The sequence below is a fragment of the Perognathus longimembris genome, chromosome 11, assembly GCF_023159225.1.
Source record: "Perognathus longimembris pacificus isolate PPM17 chromosome 11, ASM2315922v1, whole genome shotgun sequence".
Taxonomy (NCBI): Eukaryota; Metazoa; Chordata; class Mammalia; order Rodentia; family Heteromyidae; genus Perognathus; species Perognathus longimembris.
Genome location: NC_063171.1, coordinates 7,540,663 through 7,559,990, shown reverse-complemented (window position 1 = coordinate 7,559,990; position 19,328 = coordinate 7,540,663). Strand labels below are relative to the sequence as shown.

General features: G+C 35.8%; 2 protein-coding genes and 1 pseudogene across 2 annotated transcripts; all 3 read right to left on the bottom strand.

Annotated features, from left to right (window-relative positions):
* Positions 1–510: 510 nt before the first annotated feature.
* On the bottom strand, positions 511–1,464 carry LOC125359829 (olfactory receptor 5V1-like). Its single transcript, XM_048357706.1, has one exon. It carries the CDS (start codon positions 1,462–1,464, stop codon positions 511–513), a length of 954 nt encoding a protein of 317 aa, XP_048213663.1.
* A 7,082-nt stretch (positions 1,465–8,546) lies between these two features.
* Positions 8,547–10,302, bottom strand: LOC125359828 (annotated as a pseudogene).
* A 7,526-nt stretch (positions 10,303–17,828) lies between these two features.
* On the bottom strand, positions 17,829–18,755 carry LOC125359827 (olfactory receptor 5V1-like). Its single transcript, XM_048357705.1, has one exon. It carries the CDS (start codon positions 18,753–18,755, stop codon positions 17,829–17,831), a length of 927 nt encoding a protein of 308 aa, XP_048213662.1.
* Positions 18,756–19,328: the final 573 nt, after the last annotated feature.

The following is a 19,328-nucleotide window of genomic DNA, read 5'->3' as shown; positions in this document are numbered from 1 at the left end:
GGAACAGACCCTCAGTTCGACAGTAAATTAGATATTTCAGCTATAAGGCACTTTGTACAACATGTAAAATATAGCAAATAACCTATTGTATATTTTAAGTTTATAGAACAAGTACAAAAGATATCAGCATATACACAAACAAAAACAAGAGTTGTTTAAGGCTAAAGATATGTCAGTTCACTTTATTTATTACAGTATTTATAGGCCATGACATTGAATTGCATCAAATGTATATTTACAATTACAATTTCTCAATTAGCAACTTTAAAACTTCAAAGACAAGTGAACATATATAAGTAGGTGGTGAGGTATAGATTAGAAATAGAAATAACACACATATATATATATCACTCTACCACTTGAGCCATAGCACCACCCATCTGGCTTTTTCTATTTATGTGGTAGTGAGGAATCAAAACCAGGTTATGCTAGGCAAGCACTCTACCACTAAGCCACATTACCAGCCCCATACAAATTCATTTCTTTAAAAGCACAAAATTATATACTATATTAAAATTGTGTTTGGGCTGCATATGTTTTATTGCAAAGAAGTTGTCTGAAGGCTGCTTTGACTTCTCCATTTCGCAGGCTGTAGATTATGGGGTTTAACATCGGAGTAACTACCCCATATAACATGGAGATGAGTCTATCTCTGGCAGGGGAATGTTGACTGGAGGAGGGGCGGATGTAGGTAAAGATAGTTGTTCCATAGAACAAACAAACCACAATGAGGTGGGAGGCACATGTGGAGAAGGCTTTGCGCTTCCCAACTGCTGACTGGATCTTCAGAATGGTGGAAATGATATACATATAGGAGATCAGGGTGATCAGGAAGGCACTAATACCTAAGATGCCTCCTACCACCAAAACGAGCATTTCTGCCATGTAAGTGGAAGAACAAGACAAGGCCACCACTGGTGGGATATCACAGTAGTACTGATTAACTTGATTAGACTTGCAGAAAGACAGGCTGAAGGTGGTCATTGTGTGGAGAAGAGAGTTGAGAAAACCAGCTGCCCAGGTCCCAATGAGCAGCTGCACACATCGAACATGCGTCATGATGAGGGTGTAACGAAGGGGAAAACATATTGCCACATACCGGTCATAAGCCATGACAGTGAGCAGGAAGACCTCAGTACCAGCTAGGGCCACCAGGAAATAAAGCTGTAAAGCACACCCAACAAAGGAAATCCTGTGATCTTCTGTCAAAAGGTTCCGGAGCATGTTCGGAACTGTAGCTGATGGACAAAATATGTCTAACAGGGACAAATTTGCTAACAGGAAATACATGGGAGTGTGAAGCTTTGGCTCTATACCAATGACCAGGAGGATGGCCCCATTACCCACCAAGGTGATCTGGTAGATGATAACAAACACCACAAACAGGGGGTACCGCACCTCAGGGAGGTCAGAGAGTCCAATGAGAATAAACTGAGTCACCGTTGTAAGGTTGTAGAAGTCCATCTCTCCCTTCTCTCTGGGGAACTAAGACAACAGGCACAGGTTAGGACCAAAAACGAAGGAAATGGAGAAATTCTAAAGACAATGTGGCTGCTGATAAACTATGATATCTAACATGCGAAATGCATGTGTTTTAATAGAGTTACAAATATATGACACATCAATTATTAGTACAGTCTTTGCATATGCATATACTTTGAAAACTTTATTTTAGTAAATACTAGTTGCTTATATACACATAAGAAATAAAAATATGGAGTACAAGAATGTAGGACTGTTATGTCATCAGTTCACAATATATCTATTTGGAAGCAGTAGATGTGAAATACTTCTATGATTTCCTTTTTTTTTATACTGGGGTTTGAACTCATGAACCCCTGTTAACTTACTTTATTTGCTTGGCTGGCTCTCTATCACTTGCACTACTTCTTTAGCCTAGTTTTTTAAATCATTATTATCCTTAAATAGTTGCACCAAGAAGTTGTGATTCAAAAAGCAGTTTGTGAATACAATGTGTCATTATCAATGTTACCCCTTTCAACATTTTAATGCATCTATCATTAGCCAAAATTACTGCTGATTATTTTGAAAACTGAGTGAACATTAAAATTTACCTTAATCGACCACATACTTAAAATGCTGAGTGAACTGCTTAGCAAAATAATCTAAATTCTGAAAGGTAGTATGATTTTGTAATTTTTTCATCACTTCCTAAACAAATTGTTTTAACAACACATCCTGGACAGAAACATGCAGGTAAATGCTAGGTTATGAAATAAAAGAAAAATACATATTCCATGGTCTCCTTTGTTTTTATTTTTGTTAGTGCAAACTCTGAATGTTTTCATTAATTAACATATATAGAATAAATGCAAATCACACAAAATTTATGTGAATAGCAGGAAATTGTAATCTGTATCCTTTTATCCCACTGTAAAGTTTAAAAAAGAACTACTGTGAGTACTGGGGAAGTCAGTCAGTGGTGGCTCATGTCTGTAATCATAGATACTCACACAGCTGAGATCAGAGGATTATGGTTCAAATCCAGCTTGTTAAAAAACACGAAACGCTTATTTCCTATTAATCACAAGTTAGGAAGAAATGGAACTGATGTTGACATGGTAGAGCACTAGCCTTGAGCAAAAATGCTCAAGGACAGCACACAGATTGACATCTAGCCTCAAGACAAGCAAAACAAATTTTAAAATAAAGAACAATAAAGATCATTAGGTGATAGTAGCACACTGGATATCACACATTTATAATATCATAATTCATGAGTCTGAGGCATTAGGATAATGAGTTCATGTGTAGGCTACATAAAGAGACCCTGTTTCAAGTCTGAGAGAAATTTTATCAATGAGTACTCTGAGGTGTTATTTTTGTTTTTTTTTTGTTTTTTTGTGGTTTTTTTTTTGGCCAGTCCTGGGACTTGGACTCATGGCCTGAGCACTGTCCCTGGCTTCTTTTTGCTCAAGGCTAGCACTCTGCCACTTGAGCCACAGCGCCACTTCTGGCATTTTCTGTATATGTGGTGCTGGGGAATTCATTTTTTTCTTCCCTCAGATTGGGCTCATATTTTGGACAAAATAAATCTATATTGGCAACATATTCAAATAATAAAATATCAGAATATGAAAATAACTACCAAATAGTTGTCTCTTGTATAGTTAATGAAGGATGATTATTGAGTAAATGAAAATGATTAAAAAATACTATTATATAAATTCTTACATTCCCAAGTTATCACAATTTAAAAAATGATTAGTTATTTACCTACATCTGTGCATACTAAAACTGAGAAAATAAAACAGCATGGATAAGTACATAGGTGAAACATACTTGATTCTGTATCAAATATTTTCAAAGATCAAGTGTTAATATCCCCATTAAATGATTATGTTTCTTTTCACTAATGCTTATAAATCTGGCATTTTTAAAAGAATGAACTAAGCCAGGCGCAGGTGGCTCATGACTATAATCCTAGTTATTCAGAAGGCTGAAATCTGAGGATCATGGTCCAAAGCCATCCCAAGCAGGAAAGTCCATGAGAGTCTTCTCTCCAATTAACCACCAGAAAAACAGAAGTGGTGCTGTAGCTTAAGTAATAGAGCACTAGCCTTGAGCTAAAGAGCTCAGGGACAGCACACAGGCCCAGAGTTCAAGCCCCACAACTGACAACAAAAGTAAAATAAAATAAAAATATGTACTATATGAAATATATTGATAGCATTTTAATTTATGCATTTAACCTGATTTTTCATAAAATTACATAATAAATATGCAGTTTAACTTTTTTCAATAAAGCTTATGATACTAATATATCATACAGAGAGAAAAATATATTTTTTTAACAATGTTTTCTAGCTTCTTGCAAAGCATAAATAAACCAAGTGCTTGAGATTCAATCTAAAGAATGCATGGGCCATTTTATCAATAATACATTGCTGAAGAGGACATTGTAAAACTTCCCTTATTAATCTAAAGGACTAGTAGTTCAGAGATTCAGAAATGCTCTTAGGAAACCCCTGCTTTCCCCTGCTTCATATGGTCACTGATGTAAACATGTAATTATGAACACTAAACCATGAGAACCATCATAAAGAATATATGGGTAGCATTAACCTCCCAATGGAAGTGAAGCATCATTTTTCCAATATTTACTTTGCATAAGGTCAGTGACAAATGACAGAAAGCTTTACTGCTCAGAAGATAGTACCTAGCCAGGCTGATGACCCAGTGGCTCATGCCTGTAATCCTAGATACTCAGGAGACTGAATGAAGATGTTTTTCAAAGCCAGCCACAGCAGAGAAACCCATGAGACTCATCTCCAAGTAACCACCAGAAAACTGGAAGTAGTGCTGTGGCTCAAGTGGCAGAGTGCTAGCCTTGAGCTGAAGAGAACAGGGACAATTCCCAGACCCAGGGTTCAAGCCCTATGACCAGCACCACCAACAACAAAAAGAGTTCCATCAAGTTTCAACTGTATAGAGAAAAATAGCATTAGCTAAGTAGACAAAAAATGTAGCATAAACAGATATGAAATCTCATCATAATTAAAATTGTGTTTTCCTAAAATATCAGTATTGAAGAATATGCATTTCAACTTCCTTCTGGTTAAGTTACCAACAAAACAATTGAAGAAGAAAGTAAGATAACCTACACCATACCTTGTTTCTGCCCAGTAAAAGCAAATACACTTGTATGTAGAACTCTCATTAGAATTTAATCTATATATGTTAGACACTTTTCCCTTAGGAAATATGATAATGAGGATTCTAGAGGGACTATTCCTATTTTCATAAATTCAATCTTAACAATAGAGATACATAATCAATTCAAAGTAAATTTTTAGTAGTGAAAATTATATGAGTGACATTTATATTTCTTATGATGACCTAGGGTAAGGGGTAAAATATTTTGGTGATCATATGGCTACAGAAAAAAATCTGTGGGCTTTCTGTTTATCTTGCAAGCTATGTCTTTTGCCCTGCAGAAGCTCTGCAGTTTGATGCAGTTACATTTGTCCAATACTAAGTGAAGTGAGCCAGACCCAAAGAAACATGGATTCTATGGTTTTACTCATAGGGAATAATTAGCACAGGTTTAGGCTAGTCACAGCAGAGGATCACAAGAGCCCAATAGCTATGCCCTTATGAACACATAAGATGATGCTAAGTGAAATGAACTCCATGTTATGGAAACGAGTGTTATATCACTGTTGTAATTAGTTTCAACATGCCATATGAAACCCTAGCTTCTATTGTTGATGATCCTCTTGAATCCCCTTCCTGTGATTGTACCCGAACTATCACTGTGTCTCAGCTGAGTACATTGGAAACTGTATATACTGGTATTAGAACTAGGAAAATGAAAGGGAATGTCAAAATCAAGAGACAAAGAATAAAAAGACAAACAACTCCAAAAGCAATACTTGCAAAACCATTTGGTGTAAACCAACTGACCAACTCATCGGGGGAGAGGGAAAGGGGGAGGGGGAGGGGGGAATGAGGGAGGAGGTAACAAGCAATACAAGAAATGTACCCAAGGCCTAACATATGAAACTGTAACCTCTCTGTACAACACTTTGACAATAAATAGAAAAAAAAAGTAGCTGATGTTTTTGTCATCACATTAATAATTAATGCAAAACATGATTATACTATCATTTTTTAAATCCTCATTTTTGTTAAAATCACAAACCTGAGCATCATTTTTATGCACTATCTCAAAGTTTCTTTCAAGACGGTGTCCCTTCCACATGAAAAACTATGTTGCTGAACAGCTTATATCCAAAGTTAGTAAAAATGAAAACTCATTTCAATCTGCAATTCCTAATTCACTTTTGTAGTATATGTAAGTTAAGTAGTAATAAGAACTTTTGTCTATAAATTTGATACATAGAATCCAGGTTAGCAACAATTTTTTTTTATTTTTTAAATGTAATTTTTAATGGCAATTTTTTTTCAGTGTGGATATATGTATACCTTTCAAGTTGTATATTTTAAATACATATATAAATAACATTTTAATAAGGGTTAGCAACTTTTTACTGACTTTAATTTTCTATAACTTCAAAAATTTGGAAAATTTCAAACATGTGCATTAAAAATACCACAGGAAAGACATGCCTGACTATTCACACCTATTCCTGTAACCTTGCTCAACATTCACATTATTGTAGAAAAAGCAATGACAACTGAAAAAATATCAGACATCTGATTTTTTAAAATTTACTTAATTGTTATTATAGAGGTGGTGTACAGAGGGAATGAAATTACATGAGTCAGGTAATGAGAACACTTTCTTACCTTCAGTGTCATCTGTTCCCTCCCATCTCTAACCATTTCCCTTTTGTCTTTGTCCAGTGAACTCCACTGCTGCACTTTTTCACTCTTTTTCCTTCTAGATCTGTGTCCTCCGTCCCTCCAAGGTATGATTTTTAAATTATGTTATCAACATTTAATTGCAATAAAGTGACTACCTGGATATTATGTGTTTCTTTTTGATTTTGGTGATATCTCTACCATTTTATTAGCTTAAATGAAGGATAGAAAATGAAGGGTTTTATTGTAGTATTCCCAATAAATGTACACAATATATTTTGATGACATTCATTCAAATCTTTGTTCTATCTCCTTTAACTCTTCCATTTCTTCACATTATAAATGTGCTCTGGTATGACATTTAATATGTACATAATTGCATTCACCCATTACTATCACTCTTCCACCCACCCCCTTCCTGAAGCTACCTTCATAAAAAAAAACACACCAATTTTGTGACATGTCCTCAACTCTTTTGAGTCCTACTTTACATATACAAAAAGCAGATGAAATATATGTAATTCTAAGTTTAGCAGTCTTTGTTTAACCTTAAGGTCTCCATTTTTAAATTTCTGCATGTGAGCTATTTAATACTTCACTAAAGCTAAATTATGTTCCATTGCTTATGTAACACATTTTTTTATGAATTCATTCATTGATTGGCACCTGGGCAGAATGCATGAATTAGCTATTATGAGTAAAACAATATTTTAATAGTTCTTTAGTGAACATGAGTATGTATATTTACTATTGCAGTCTAACATTCCTCTGGGTATGTATGAACAAGAGATATATCACAATGTATGTCTTTTAGAATATATCTAGAGATGGGAAGAAGGAAGCTAATTTTTAGAAAACACAGCACACACAGGCTCTGATAATTTGGAAATTTTGTTTCTTTCTTAAGCCTTTATACTTAACTTATTAATTTAAACCTGTTGTTTTACATTGGAATTTTTTCCATGGGAGTTGTAATATAGACCTTATGTGCCTATTATAAAATGTGGTATTTGTATGTTTCCTCTCACAAACCCTCAAACCCATATTTTTTCTCATCATATTGGTTTGATTATTTTATTACTTGTATTTCATGATGTCCTTGCATCAAATTATGTCTTTCAAAATGACAGTTAAACAAAATTATAGCAGTCATCTGTCTTCTACAATAAAGCAGTGCAGTATAGACTGCCAGCTAAAAATAGCAGACAGGGTCCTTTCAGCATCCCTTCAGTGAGGCATGGCCCAGATCTCTAGGAATTCAAGTGAGTGCTGCAGCTCCAATTGCCTCTATGCTCCAACTAAGGCATTCAAAACATCCACACATCTGCATCAGTCCATTTTCACTGCTATCACAAAATATCTGAGGTGGTGTATTATAAAAAATGAGTTCAAACAAAACTGATGCCACTGGGGAGCATCTCATGAGAGAAGACATCATGGTTGAAGTGAATGAGAAAGATTATCCCATGAGAAAACAGAATCCAGAGAGTGAGAAGAGGTCAGTCTTGCATATTTCTCATAGGCCACTCAGAACTAACCAGAACCATGTTTACCTGTGTAAAAAGTAATTAATATTGGAGAATCATCAAGACAATAAGGCACATTCTAATCTCTACTTCTAAATCTCCATTTTCTGCTTAAGTTATGAATTAATCAAAAAATACATTATTTTATCCTTTTTTCCTTTTGTAATGGGAAGAGTAGAATGAACATAGCACAAATCACCCAAATGTCATTTACAAACATAATTTCCAATCTATTGGTTTCAAGTTCCATCTTACAATGGAGCAATCTGGAGGAGTATAGAAAAGATCAGATTAGTGAATTGCCACCAGTTGAGATTTTTAGGTACTCCACTTGGTAATTACAAGAAAGAAAAAGGTTGATGTCTCCACTCCTTTTCTCATTTATCAGAAGAATTTGACCATGCATTTTTTAAAATTCACCAAAGTTTATTGTGTCATGATAAAAGGCATTTCCTGAGCAAGCTCTATAATTACAAATAATTAGCATCCTCCCACATAGTATATTTGTCTATACCAGGGAAAAAGCACCACTCCAGTGTGAAAGGCAACTGGAGAAAGATCCCAGAGGTTTATGTTCAAAAAAGGAATAATGTCACCAACAGTATTTTCAGTAATTTGTAGTTATGTTCTATTCTGTTCTTCAAGTGACCTTTCTAATCGGTAAGAGTTTTACATTTTCTGGATATTTCTACCCTGTTGATGACATTTTCCCTATCAAGTAAATTATAATTTTATTTACCCAGCATTCTGATTTATCAAAATCATTCAGTCTCTCTTGCTCAACTGACAATCTCTAAAATTTTATCTATCCCTATGTTAGATGGTATATCTGGTGATTCAGTGAAAGGAAGTTGATCAAATTCCAAAACTGCCAAATTAAAAAATACCTAATAACAAAAATTGAATTAAAGACAGTGATTAAATTCTAAAGAAATAATTGTCTCCAGGGGGATCTTACGAGAAATTCTGAGTAGCTGGGGGTAGGGGGAGGAGATACCCTTAATGACTAGGTTATTAATAGAACATGACAAACACTGAAAATTTCTGTATCTATATCACAAGTCTAAATAGAAGAAACTATAGAAGGGGAAAGCCAATTAAAAAATAACTTGCAAAAGAAATGTTAAGTTATTCAGCTAAAAAAAATCTTCCCTTTAGAAAAATGTAAGACTAGAATGAGTGATTTTTGTTTAAACTGCTATTTTTGTATCCTATAGAAAAGAGGTGATTAGTAATGCTTGAGCACTAAGGAGTAATAGATTTTAAAAAGGTGGTGGGGAGGGAAATCTCATTTGACCTGGTTTTATTAAAAGCTGCTCTAGCCATCTTTGTCCAGCATTGGTGTCCAAGTAGATTGCCAACACAGCTTTGTATCATTCTGTCCATCCCCAATAGGTTGGGAAGGATAGTCTTTGGTAATTGCTGGCAAACCACTTCTTATTCTGGGCTGGTTGACTGCTATTTGGCTTTACATTCCAAAAGTACCTTCGTTGTGAATAATCTTCTCCAGCTGGCCAGGGAGGAAGCATATGACCTTTCTAGTAAATGTTTTGATTTTGTGAAAATTTTTGGAATGAGTGTTGGCAGTTTGGGGTCTGGACCTGAAAACGCCAAGGAGGTGCTGCTGGATAGCCATGGATCCGATGTAGGTTGTACCTAGGTCCTTGGTTAACAGACTTTTTAATGGTGTGGACTGGTCCCATGGCATGTGCTAAGTCTTCAACACCAACTGAACTACGTACATCAGAATTCCAATTCTTCCTGATAGGCCTATTCTGAAGGTCTTCAATGTAGTTTTGTCTTTCTATGCAATGTCCATGCCACCTTTTGAATACTGCAGATGAGATAGCCAGTTCTGTTTAAGCCATGGGTGCAGTGGACACCAATAAGTTTGCCATTGTCTTTATTTTCTTTCAAATACCATTAACAGCAAATTTGAATTTAAAAATAGTGTCATCATCAGGTATCTGATGCCCAACTGTAAATATTTTAAAATAAGAAACAGTTTCTGGCAAAACCTGTAAACTCAGTACTTGGGAGGCCGAGGCAGGAGGAACTTGAATTCAAGGCCAGTCTGAGCTACAGCAAAACCTTCTGGTTTATAATATCACTGAATATATGTTAAATCAATAATCAATCCAAGCTCTTCATTTTGTTCCTGGACTTTGTTAAACAGATCCAAAGGGGAAAAGTATTCTTCTGAAGCAAGAGTCACTTCAAATTTCTTTTGCAAAGAAACTTTGAAAGCAATAAAACGAGTCCCATGCATCCGATGTCCAACTGGTATATAGTCTTTCCACCTTTCCGGGACCTGGTTTCTGCCCTTCTTCTTGGCTGAGGGAAGTCCTGAAAAGTAGCATTCCCCGATCCCAGACACCACGGGCGTGATGACACGTGTTCCTGCGGTCACCGAGATGTGACCCGCCCTGTGCCAAACGGACCAAAGCCGTGGTTGCAGCGACCTCTGCAGCACAACCTGACCATGCATTTTGGTTTCATCATCAACTATTATATTTAAATGCAGCAATTTCAAAAGCTGTCTGAGCAATAAGGTAGAAGAATCATGAGGCAAGTAGAAGAGGGTGGAAAGAGAAGAGGGACCAGGCTAAACTCTCTCTGAAGTAGAGTTCTAGGATCTCATCTCACTTTCCACAACATAAGCTATAACTATACGAAGATATACATAAAAGAAGATTATAACCTGCTTGCATAAAAAACAGAATTGAGTACATGTGGGCACCTGTGCTCCTAGAGGTGACAATTAAACAACATAGATTGACTAGTTGGGTCAAAAGGAAGATCCATTCATCTGTTGTCTTTAAAAGACATATCATGCCAAAAATAAAAATCTAAACATGAAATGATGGATTAAAATCTTTCAAGAAAATAGCCCCCATAAATAAGCTAGAGTGGCAAATTTACTATAAGATAACATAGACTTCAAATTAAAATTAGTGAGAAGAAACAAAAATGGACATTACATACTAAGAAAGGGACTTCTCTAACAAGAGAATACAACAATTCTAAATATCAATACACCAACTGAAAGACAACCAAACTTCATCAAAGATATGTGACTTAACCTACAAATACAAATAGATCTAAACACATTGACTGTGGTTGACTTTAACACTTCTCTATCACCTCTGGATAGATCAACTCAGCAAAAGCTCAACAGAGAAACCCCAGAACTAAAGAAGTCCACTGACCAAAATGGACTTAACAGATATCTACAGAATGTTTCACCCAGCAGCATCAGACAGTACATTTTTTCAGCTACACATAGAAAATTTCCAAAATCAATCATATTTCAGGCCACAAAGTAAATCTGTGCTAATTCAAAAGTACTGAGATTATTTCCTGCATTCTATGAGCCTAAACAGAATAAAATTGGAGGTCAACACCAAAAGTCATTACAAAAAATTCTCTAACTCACGGAGACTGAACAACACATTGTTGAATGACCAGTAGGTCACTGAAGAGATCAAATGTTTACAGAATTTAACAAAGACACACAAAATACCAGCTCTTCTGGGACAGAGCAAAGGTAGTACTCAGAGGAAAATATATAGCTCTGAGTGCCTACATCGACAAACTGGAGAAATCTCCAAAACAACAATTTAATGGTGCACTTTAATCTCCTTGAAAAACAGGAACACACCAAATCACAAGCAAGTAGGTGGAAACAAATAATTAAAAATAAACCAGAAATTAATGAAGTAGAAGCTAAAAATAACAATGGAAGAATCAACAAAACCAAGAGTTTGTTCTTTTAAAAAATTAATAAAATTGACAATTTTTTTTCTGAGACTAATCAGAAGCAATAAGAATGGCCCATGGATATGTTAAGAGATGTTCAACAATTCTGCACACTAAAAAGGGTATATCAAGACAACATTGACATTACATTTCATCCCAGTTAGAATGGCCGTTATCAAGAGAACTAACAATAACAGATTCTGGTGGGGATGTGGACGTAAGGGAATACTACTACACTGTTTGTGGGAATTTTAACTTGTTCATCCACTCTAGAAAACAGTATGGAGGTTCCTCAAAGGACTAAACATAGAGTTTCCCTATGACCCAGCAATACCACCCCTGTGCATTTATCCAATTGAACACAAATCGGACTATACTAAAGCCACCAGCACAACCATGTTCATTGCAGCATTGTTTAGCAAAGCCAAGATCTAGTACCACCCTAGATGTTTCTCAATGAATGAATGGATCCAGAAAATGTATTATCTATGTTATCTATACACAGTACAATTATATCTTCCATCAGAAAGAATGACATCGCCCCATTTGTAAGGAAATGGAAAAACTTGGAAAAAAATTCTATTAAGTAAAGAAAGCCAACTCAAAGACATATAGGTTCCATGATGTCCCTCATTTTTAACTATTAGAATGTGCTTACAAATCTACAAGTAAACCCAATGGATAGTAAGAGACAAAAAAATTACACTTGGACATGTTAAGTTAAACAGGACTGTAAACATTCACACAATGAGACCAAAGTAGGACATTTCTTAAAGAAGATCACAGGGTTCAATAGCTATGTGTACATGATCATGTAAATGATGCTTTTTGAACTGGACACCAAAAAAACAGTAGCAAGAGATTCTATTTGTCGCCTTTTCTTTTGTGGCTATTTCTTATTTCTGTATACTTTGTTTTTATATGTAATTTTATTTGCTTTGTGTAACTGAAGAGGAAGCATAGAAATGGTAAGAGAAAGGATGAACTAATTCAGCAGTTACACCCACTAGACACAACGTTGGAAGTGAACTATACAACTAGGGGGTAAGAAGGGACAAGAGGGAAAAAGCTAGGAGAACATGAGGGAGGGATTGATTGTTCAAAAAGAAATATACTCATTATCTGGCTTATATAATGTTAACCCCTCTATACTTCACCCCTTACAATAAAAAATTTAAAAATAAACAAGATGATAATAATAAAATATCTCAGGTCTTTGGAGAACAGAAATGTCCGCAGTTCCCTGCTTACTCCTTGAGAAAAGGCCTAGACAAAAAACAAATCACCATAAACAAATATGGACACATATGTGTAAAACTACATATATTCCAAATACATTTACTTCTAAGTTATAAAAACAGGCAACTTTTTAGTTCTGCATATATTTTAGATATGAGGACTTTGTCCTTTGAATGGCCGGTAAAGATCTTTTCCCAATCTGTGGGCTTTCTTTTTATCTTGCAAGCTATGTCCTTTGCCCTGCAGAAGCTCTGCAGTTTGATGCAGTCCCATTTGTCCATCCTTTCTTTGATTTGTAGCATTTCTGGGTCTTTGTTAAGAAAATTCTGTCCTGTGCCAAGGAGCCCAAGTGTTCTCCTACTCCTTTTAGTGTTTTCAGGGTATCTGTTTTAATTACAAGGTCTTTGATCCATTAGGAATTGATTTTGGTGCACAGTAATATATAAGGATCTAGTTTTAGTTTTTTGCACGTGTTGAACCAGTTTTGCCAGCACCATTTGTGAAAGAAGCTATCTTTCTTCCATCCTATTTTTGTAGCTCCTTTATCAAAGATTAAGTAGGCATAGTTCTGTGAGTTAATTTCTGGGTCTTCAATTCTGTTCCATTGGTCTTCAGGCCTGTTCCGGTGCCAATACCAAGCTGTTGTATTACTATAGCTTTATAATACAGCTTGAAGTTTGGTTTTGTAATCCCTCCAGCACTAAAAAATTACATTCCTCCAAAACAAAACCGCAAAGAACCAACAGCCGCCTCAACAAGTGGGCTAAAGACTTACAAAGAGACTTCTCTGATGAGGAAATGAGAATGGCCAAGAGACATATGAAAAAGTGCTCTACATCACTGGCCATAAAAGAAATGCAAATCAAAACAACATTGAGATTCCATCTCACCCCAGTAAGAATGTCATATATCAAGAAAACTAACAATAACAACTGGTGGAGGGGATGTGGCCAAAAGGGAACCCTACTTCATTCTTGGTGGGAATGTAAACTGATTCAGCCACTCTGGCAACCAGTATAGAGATTCCTCAGAAGGCTAAACATAGAGCTCCCCTATGACCCAGCAGCCCCACTTTGAGGCTTCTACCCAGAAGACCACAAACAAGAACACACTAAAGCCACCAGCACAACAATGTCCATCGCAGCACAATTTGTCATAGCTAAAATATGGAACCAACCCAGATGCCCCGCAGTAGACAAATGGATCAGGAAAATGTGGTACATATACACAATGGAATTTTATGACTCTATCAGAATAAAGAATGACATTGCCCCATTTGTAAGAAAATGGAAGGACTTAGAAAAAAGAATACTAAGTGAAGTGAGCCAGACCCAGTGAGTGAAGCACCATGGACTCTATGGTCTCCCTCATAGGGAATAATTAGCGCAGGTTTAGGCAAGTCACAGCAGAGGATCACAAGAGCCCAATAGCTATACCCTTATGAACACATAAGATGATGCTAAGTGAAATGAACTCCATGTTATGGAAACGAGTGTTATATCACTGTTGTAATTACTTTCAACATGCCATGTGAAACCATAGCTTCTATTGTTGATGATCCTCTTGTATCCCCTTCCTGTGGTTGTATTTGCACTATCACTGTATCTTATCTGAGTACATTGGAAACTGTATATACTGGTATTAGAACTAGGAAAATGAAAGGAAATACCAAAATCAAGAGACACAGGATGAAAAGACAAACGACTACAAAAGCAATACTTGCAAAACTGTTTGGTGTAAATCAACTGACCAACTCATGGGAGGAGAGGGAAAGGGGGATGTGGGAGGGGGGATGAGGAAGGAGGTAACAGTAGAAAAAATGTATCCAATGCCTGATGTATGAAACTGTAACCTCTCCGTACATCAGTTTGACAATAAAAATTTAAAAAAAAATACTATTCTGGCACCAACAGCAAGAGTAGAGTCTGGTCTGGAGCTCAGAATTTGGGGATAGAGAGTCTTTACATTTCTCCTGCTCAGGAGATAAGGAGGAAAGGATAGTGTGCCAGAAATTCCATACAAGATAAATTCCCTTCTTATATGAATCTATTAGAGGCTTTTATACAGTCTGCTGTGAGGAATATGGCTCAAAGTTTCTGACAAGATTACTAGCTTCTTAATATATATGTAGTTCAGTTTTCCACTTTATTCTAATGACAGCTGTACATTTACTCCTTTGTGTTACAATAGTCTTGTTTAGCATGGAGATAACAAAATAAAAATTGAGTAATCCTGGAAAGGTACTGGAAATTCATCATGAAACTAAAGGAAAAGAACAAGTCACCCAGCCTCTTCTGAGATGAAAACTGGGCTGGATTATAAAAGGGCAAGAGGACTCATTTGGAGGGGTGACAGATTTGTTTATTATTTTTGTAGTGGTTTTGATTCACAGGTTCGGACATACATCAAAACTTTTCAGCACTGGCAGCATAATATCTCAAATGTAGAGCAATTGCTTAGCATTCAGGAGGCCCTGGATTCAATCTCCAGTACTACAAAAAATGAAAATTTTCATATTGTAAAGTTTGAATACTTACAGTTGAGATGTACAAATATACTTCAATAAAGCTGTTTAAGAAATAATTTTTTAAAAACGGGCAACTTTGTTCTTTCTAGACTCTAAAGTTAAATGTAGCCAAGCACATGGCTCATACTCGTAACTCTATCTACTCAGGGAGCACATTCTGTGGAGTGCAATTCAAATCCAAACAGGACAAAAAAGTCTGTAGGACTCTCTGATCTCCATTTAACCACCAAAAAGAAGTACAGCTTTTAGCTCAAATGATAAAGTGCTAACCTTCAATTAAAATGTTCATAGATAGCTCCCAGGCCCCAGGATGAGCACATGCACAAAACTTAGTGTTAGAAGGAATCATATTCCTGTTCATTTTTCCTATGATTAATCTTAAAATTACATAAATTAATTCATCCAAATTTATTCCTTATAAAACATTTCATCCTTTCTTGGCCTTTGTGATAAGATCAAGTGTACTATTTGTTCTTATGTATTGAATATGTGGTATACCCTCTGAGAACAACATATTTAATGGATATTTAAAAAAATAAAATTTCATCCTATTAGTCATATCAGATTAACTGATAAAAAATTTACAGTTGGTTTTAGAGATTTACATATCCTTTTTTTCCTATTATTAAGATTTATGAATAGATCAATATGACATTATACCTTCCTTATGTTATTACATTCTAACCATTCATAATGTATGTGAGTCCACTTAGTCATTCAAAACCATGTATGAGGAGTTTAAGTCTGATACTTACAAAATGTTTATGTATGCATTTGAGATTGACCTAATTGCTACTTTTTTCAATGCTATTTCTAAATGTATTACTTGTTTGAACCATTGCTTTCAAATTTTCATTGGCAGTACAGGGAAATAAAATGCAGATATATGTTCTACTGTTTCATTCAGAGTCCTTGAACAACTTGCTTGTTAATCCCAAATACCTCTATTTCTGTCAGATACTCCAAGATTTTCTCAATTAAAATTTTTCTTTTATTAAACAAAATTAGCACAAAACTTCTGAAGAAAAAAAATTGTAAATTGAGTGATAGATCAAATGGTTGAGTGCTTGCTTAGCCAGAAAAAGGTCCTGACTTTTATCTTGACAACAGCAAAGAGAAAATACTAGAATTAACTAAGTTTAATGCCAAATATGTAAGTATGGCAGTTTTATATTGCTTTTACATTGTCTGAAAGTTTTTTCTAGTCTTTGTCAAGGCCTGATTTATGATTGACCCAATGAGAGCCACATTGTTACTGAAAGAACAAAATTAAATTATAATTTGAGTATTGCAGATATAACACTAACATATAAAAGATAGTTTCATATAAGTGGAGATATATGAAATAAACATTAAACTATTAAATATCTAAAATGAAGAATTGCTTGAATTTTATAGACTTTATTCAACTTTACATTTAAAAGATGTGACTGTTTATGTAATAAAGATTTGATTATTTCATACCAGAGATACACTCAATTATTGAGAATAAATGAAGAAATTAAAATAAAGCAAATGTTAAACTTAGAGTAGTATTACCATAAATAATACACTATTACAATGTCATTTAAATTTCAAGTTTTTAGGGATTCTGTAGCTCCATCTCAAATCAAATAACAAATAATTAACCTGCCCTATTATGATTACAGCTGTCAGAATTGTGTAGTGGCCCATGCCGCATGATGAAAGTTTGGTCAAATGTAATTGATAACAAAACAAACTACCTCAAAGTGCTTACAGTCTAGTTTGAGTCACATAATAAACTGTAATTTGAACATGACTTAAGAAATGTAATTTGCAAAGATTGAACATGGGGCTGGGGATATAGCCTAGTGGCAAGAGTGCCTGCCTCGGATACACGAGGCCCTAGGTTCGATTCCCCAGCACCACATATACAGAAAACGGCCAGAAGCGGCGCTGTGGCTCAAGTGACAGAGTGCTAGCCTTGAGCGGGAAGAAGCCAGGGACAGTGCTCAGGCCCTGAGTCTAAGGCCCACGACTGGCCAAAAAAAAAAAAAAAAGATTGAACATGAATGAAATCAGTAACAATCTAAAGGAGAAAATATAAAGAAAATTCAGTGATATATAGACATTTCTGTAGCTGTGTGGACACAACAATTAGTAAAAACTGGAATATAAGACACAGAGGAAATGCACAGTGCCACATGTTAATTGAGAATCAAAATGTAGACAATGAACACATAGTAAATGTCATCAGCAGAATGGGAACTTGGAGTTGTAATTCAAATGCAAATGGGATGCCTAGAGCTAGGAAAATGTGTGGTAGAAAATAGATAATTGAAGACCAAAGTTTTTTATTACATAAGTAATGGTCTGTATATAAAATATTCCCCTTTCTAGAGATGGAAGAAAAAGAGAATAAGTGGTAGCTTTGTGACAAGATAATTATCTGGTTACATACTCAGTGGGAAGTGGTGAGCTTTAAGGCAAAATTTAGTCACTTTTAATATTCCATCCTGTAACCATGCTCAGAAACATAACAATCTTCTGAGAGCTCCTTTAACTTCTGTGTTTCGCAGGCTGTAGATTATGGGGTTTAACACTGGAGTCATTACCCCATATAACATGGAGATGAGTCTATCTCTGGCAGGGGAATGTTGATTGGAAGAGGGGCGGATGTAGTTAAAGATGACAGTGCCATAGAACAAACAAACCACAATGAGGTGGGAGGCACATGTGGAGAAGGCTTTGCGCTTTCCTTCCACTGACTGGATCTTCAGGATAGTGAAGATGATATATGTATAGGAAATCAAGGTGGTCAGGAAGGCTCCAGTCCCAAAGATACCTCCAACCACTAAAAGTACCATTTCTGCCATATAAGTGGAAGAACAAGATAGAGACACCACTGGTGGGATATCGCAGTAGTACTGGTTAACACGATTAAACTTGCAGAAAGACAGGCTGAAGGTGGTCATTGTGTGGAGAAGAGAGTTGAGAAAACCAGCTGCCCAGGTCCCAATCAGCAACTGCACACATCGAACATGCGTCATGATGAGGGTGTAACGAAGCGGAAAACATATTGCCACATACCGGTCATAAGCCATGACAGTGAGCAGGAAGACTTCAGTTCCAAGTAGGGCCACCAGGATATAAAGCTGTAAAGCACACCCAACAAAGGAAATGCTGTGGTCCTCTGTCAAGAGATTCTGAAGCATCTTGGGAACTGTAGTTGAAGGACAAAATATGTCTAACAGGGACAAATTTGCTAACAGGAAATACATGGGAGTGTGAAGCTTTTGTTCTATACCAATGGCCAGGAGGATGGCCCCATTACCCACCAAGGTGATCTGATAGATAATGACAAATGCCACAAAGAGGGAGTACCGCACCTCAGGGAGGTCAGAGAGTCTAAGCAGTAAGAACTGAGTCACCGTTGTAAGGTTGTAGAGGTCCATCTCTTTTTTCCACAGTAGTCTTTCTGAGGGAACAAAGCCGAAAAGCATGGGTTAGGGTAAAAAACGAAGGAACCCAAAAATGGAGAAACTCTACATAAAGACTATGTAGATAACTGATGAGATTGTTAGCTAACTTTACTTGGGAGTTCACGTTCTACAGCGTCCATTTCAAACATTTGCTGCACTCGTGATATTTTTACTCTCCTTCACCCTTCTTTTCATAAAGAAACTCTTTGCTGTAACTAGAAGTTCCCCCTAACAATCATTATCAAGCATGTAACATTGTTGAATTTTATAGTTAGTGGAAGCTAATGGTGGATTTCTCATATGCAGACAGGCACTTGCTTCATTCTGACTGTGCCACCTTTGTGTGTACAGATTGCACTGTCTGAATATTAAGTAATTAAGGTGAACATTGTCTATTATTTATCTTATTCTATATTTTAGATGTTTGCAAAATGCATGTGTTTTAATACAGTTACAAACTTATATAGATAATTAATATAGGCTATTTATGGGCATATACATCGAGATATTTCTTTTAGTAAGTAGTAGCAGTTAATATAAGCATAA

Coding starts and splice junctions, on each gene's coding strand:
- LOC125359829 (XM_048357706.1), bottom strand. CDS start 1,464: ATGGACTTCTACAACCTTACAACGGTGACTCAGTTTATTCTCATTGGA.
- LOC125359827 (XM_048357705.1), bottom strand. CDS start 18,755: ATGGACCTCTACAACCTTACAACGGTGACTCAGTTCTTACTGCTTAGA.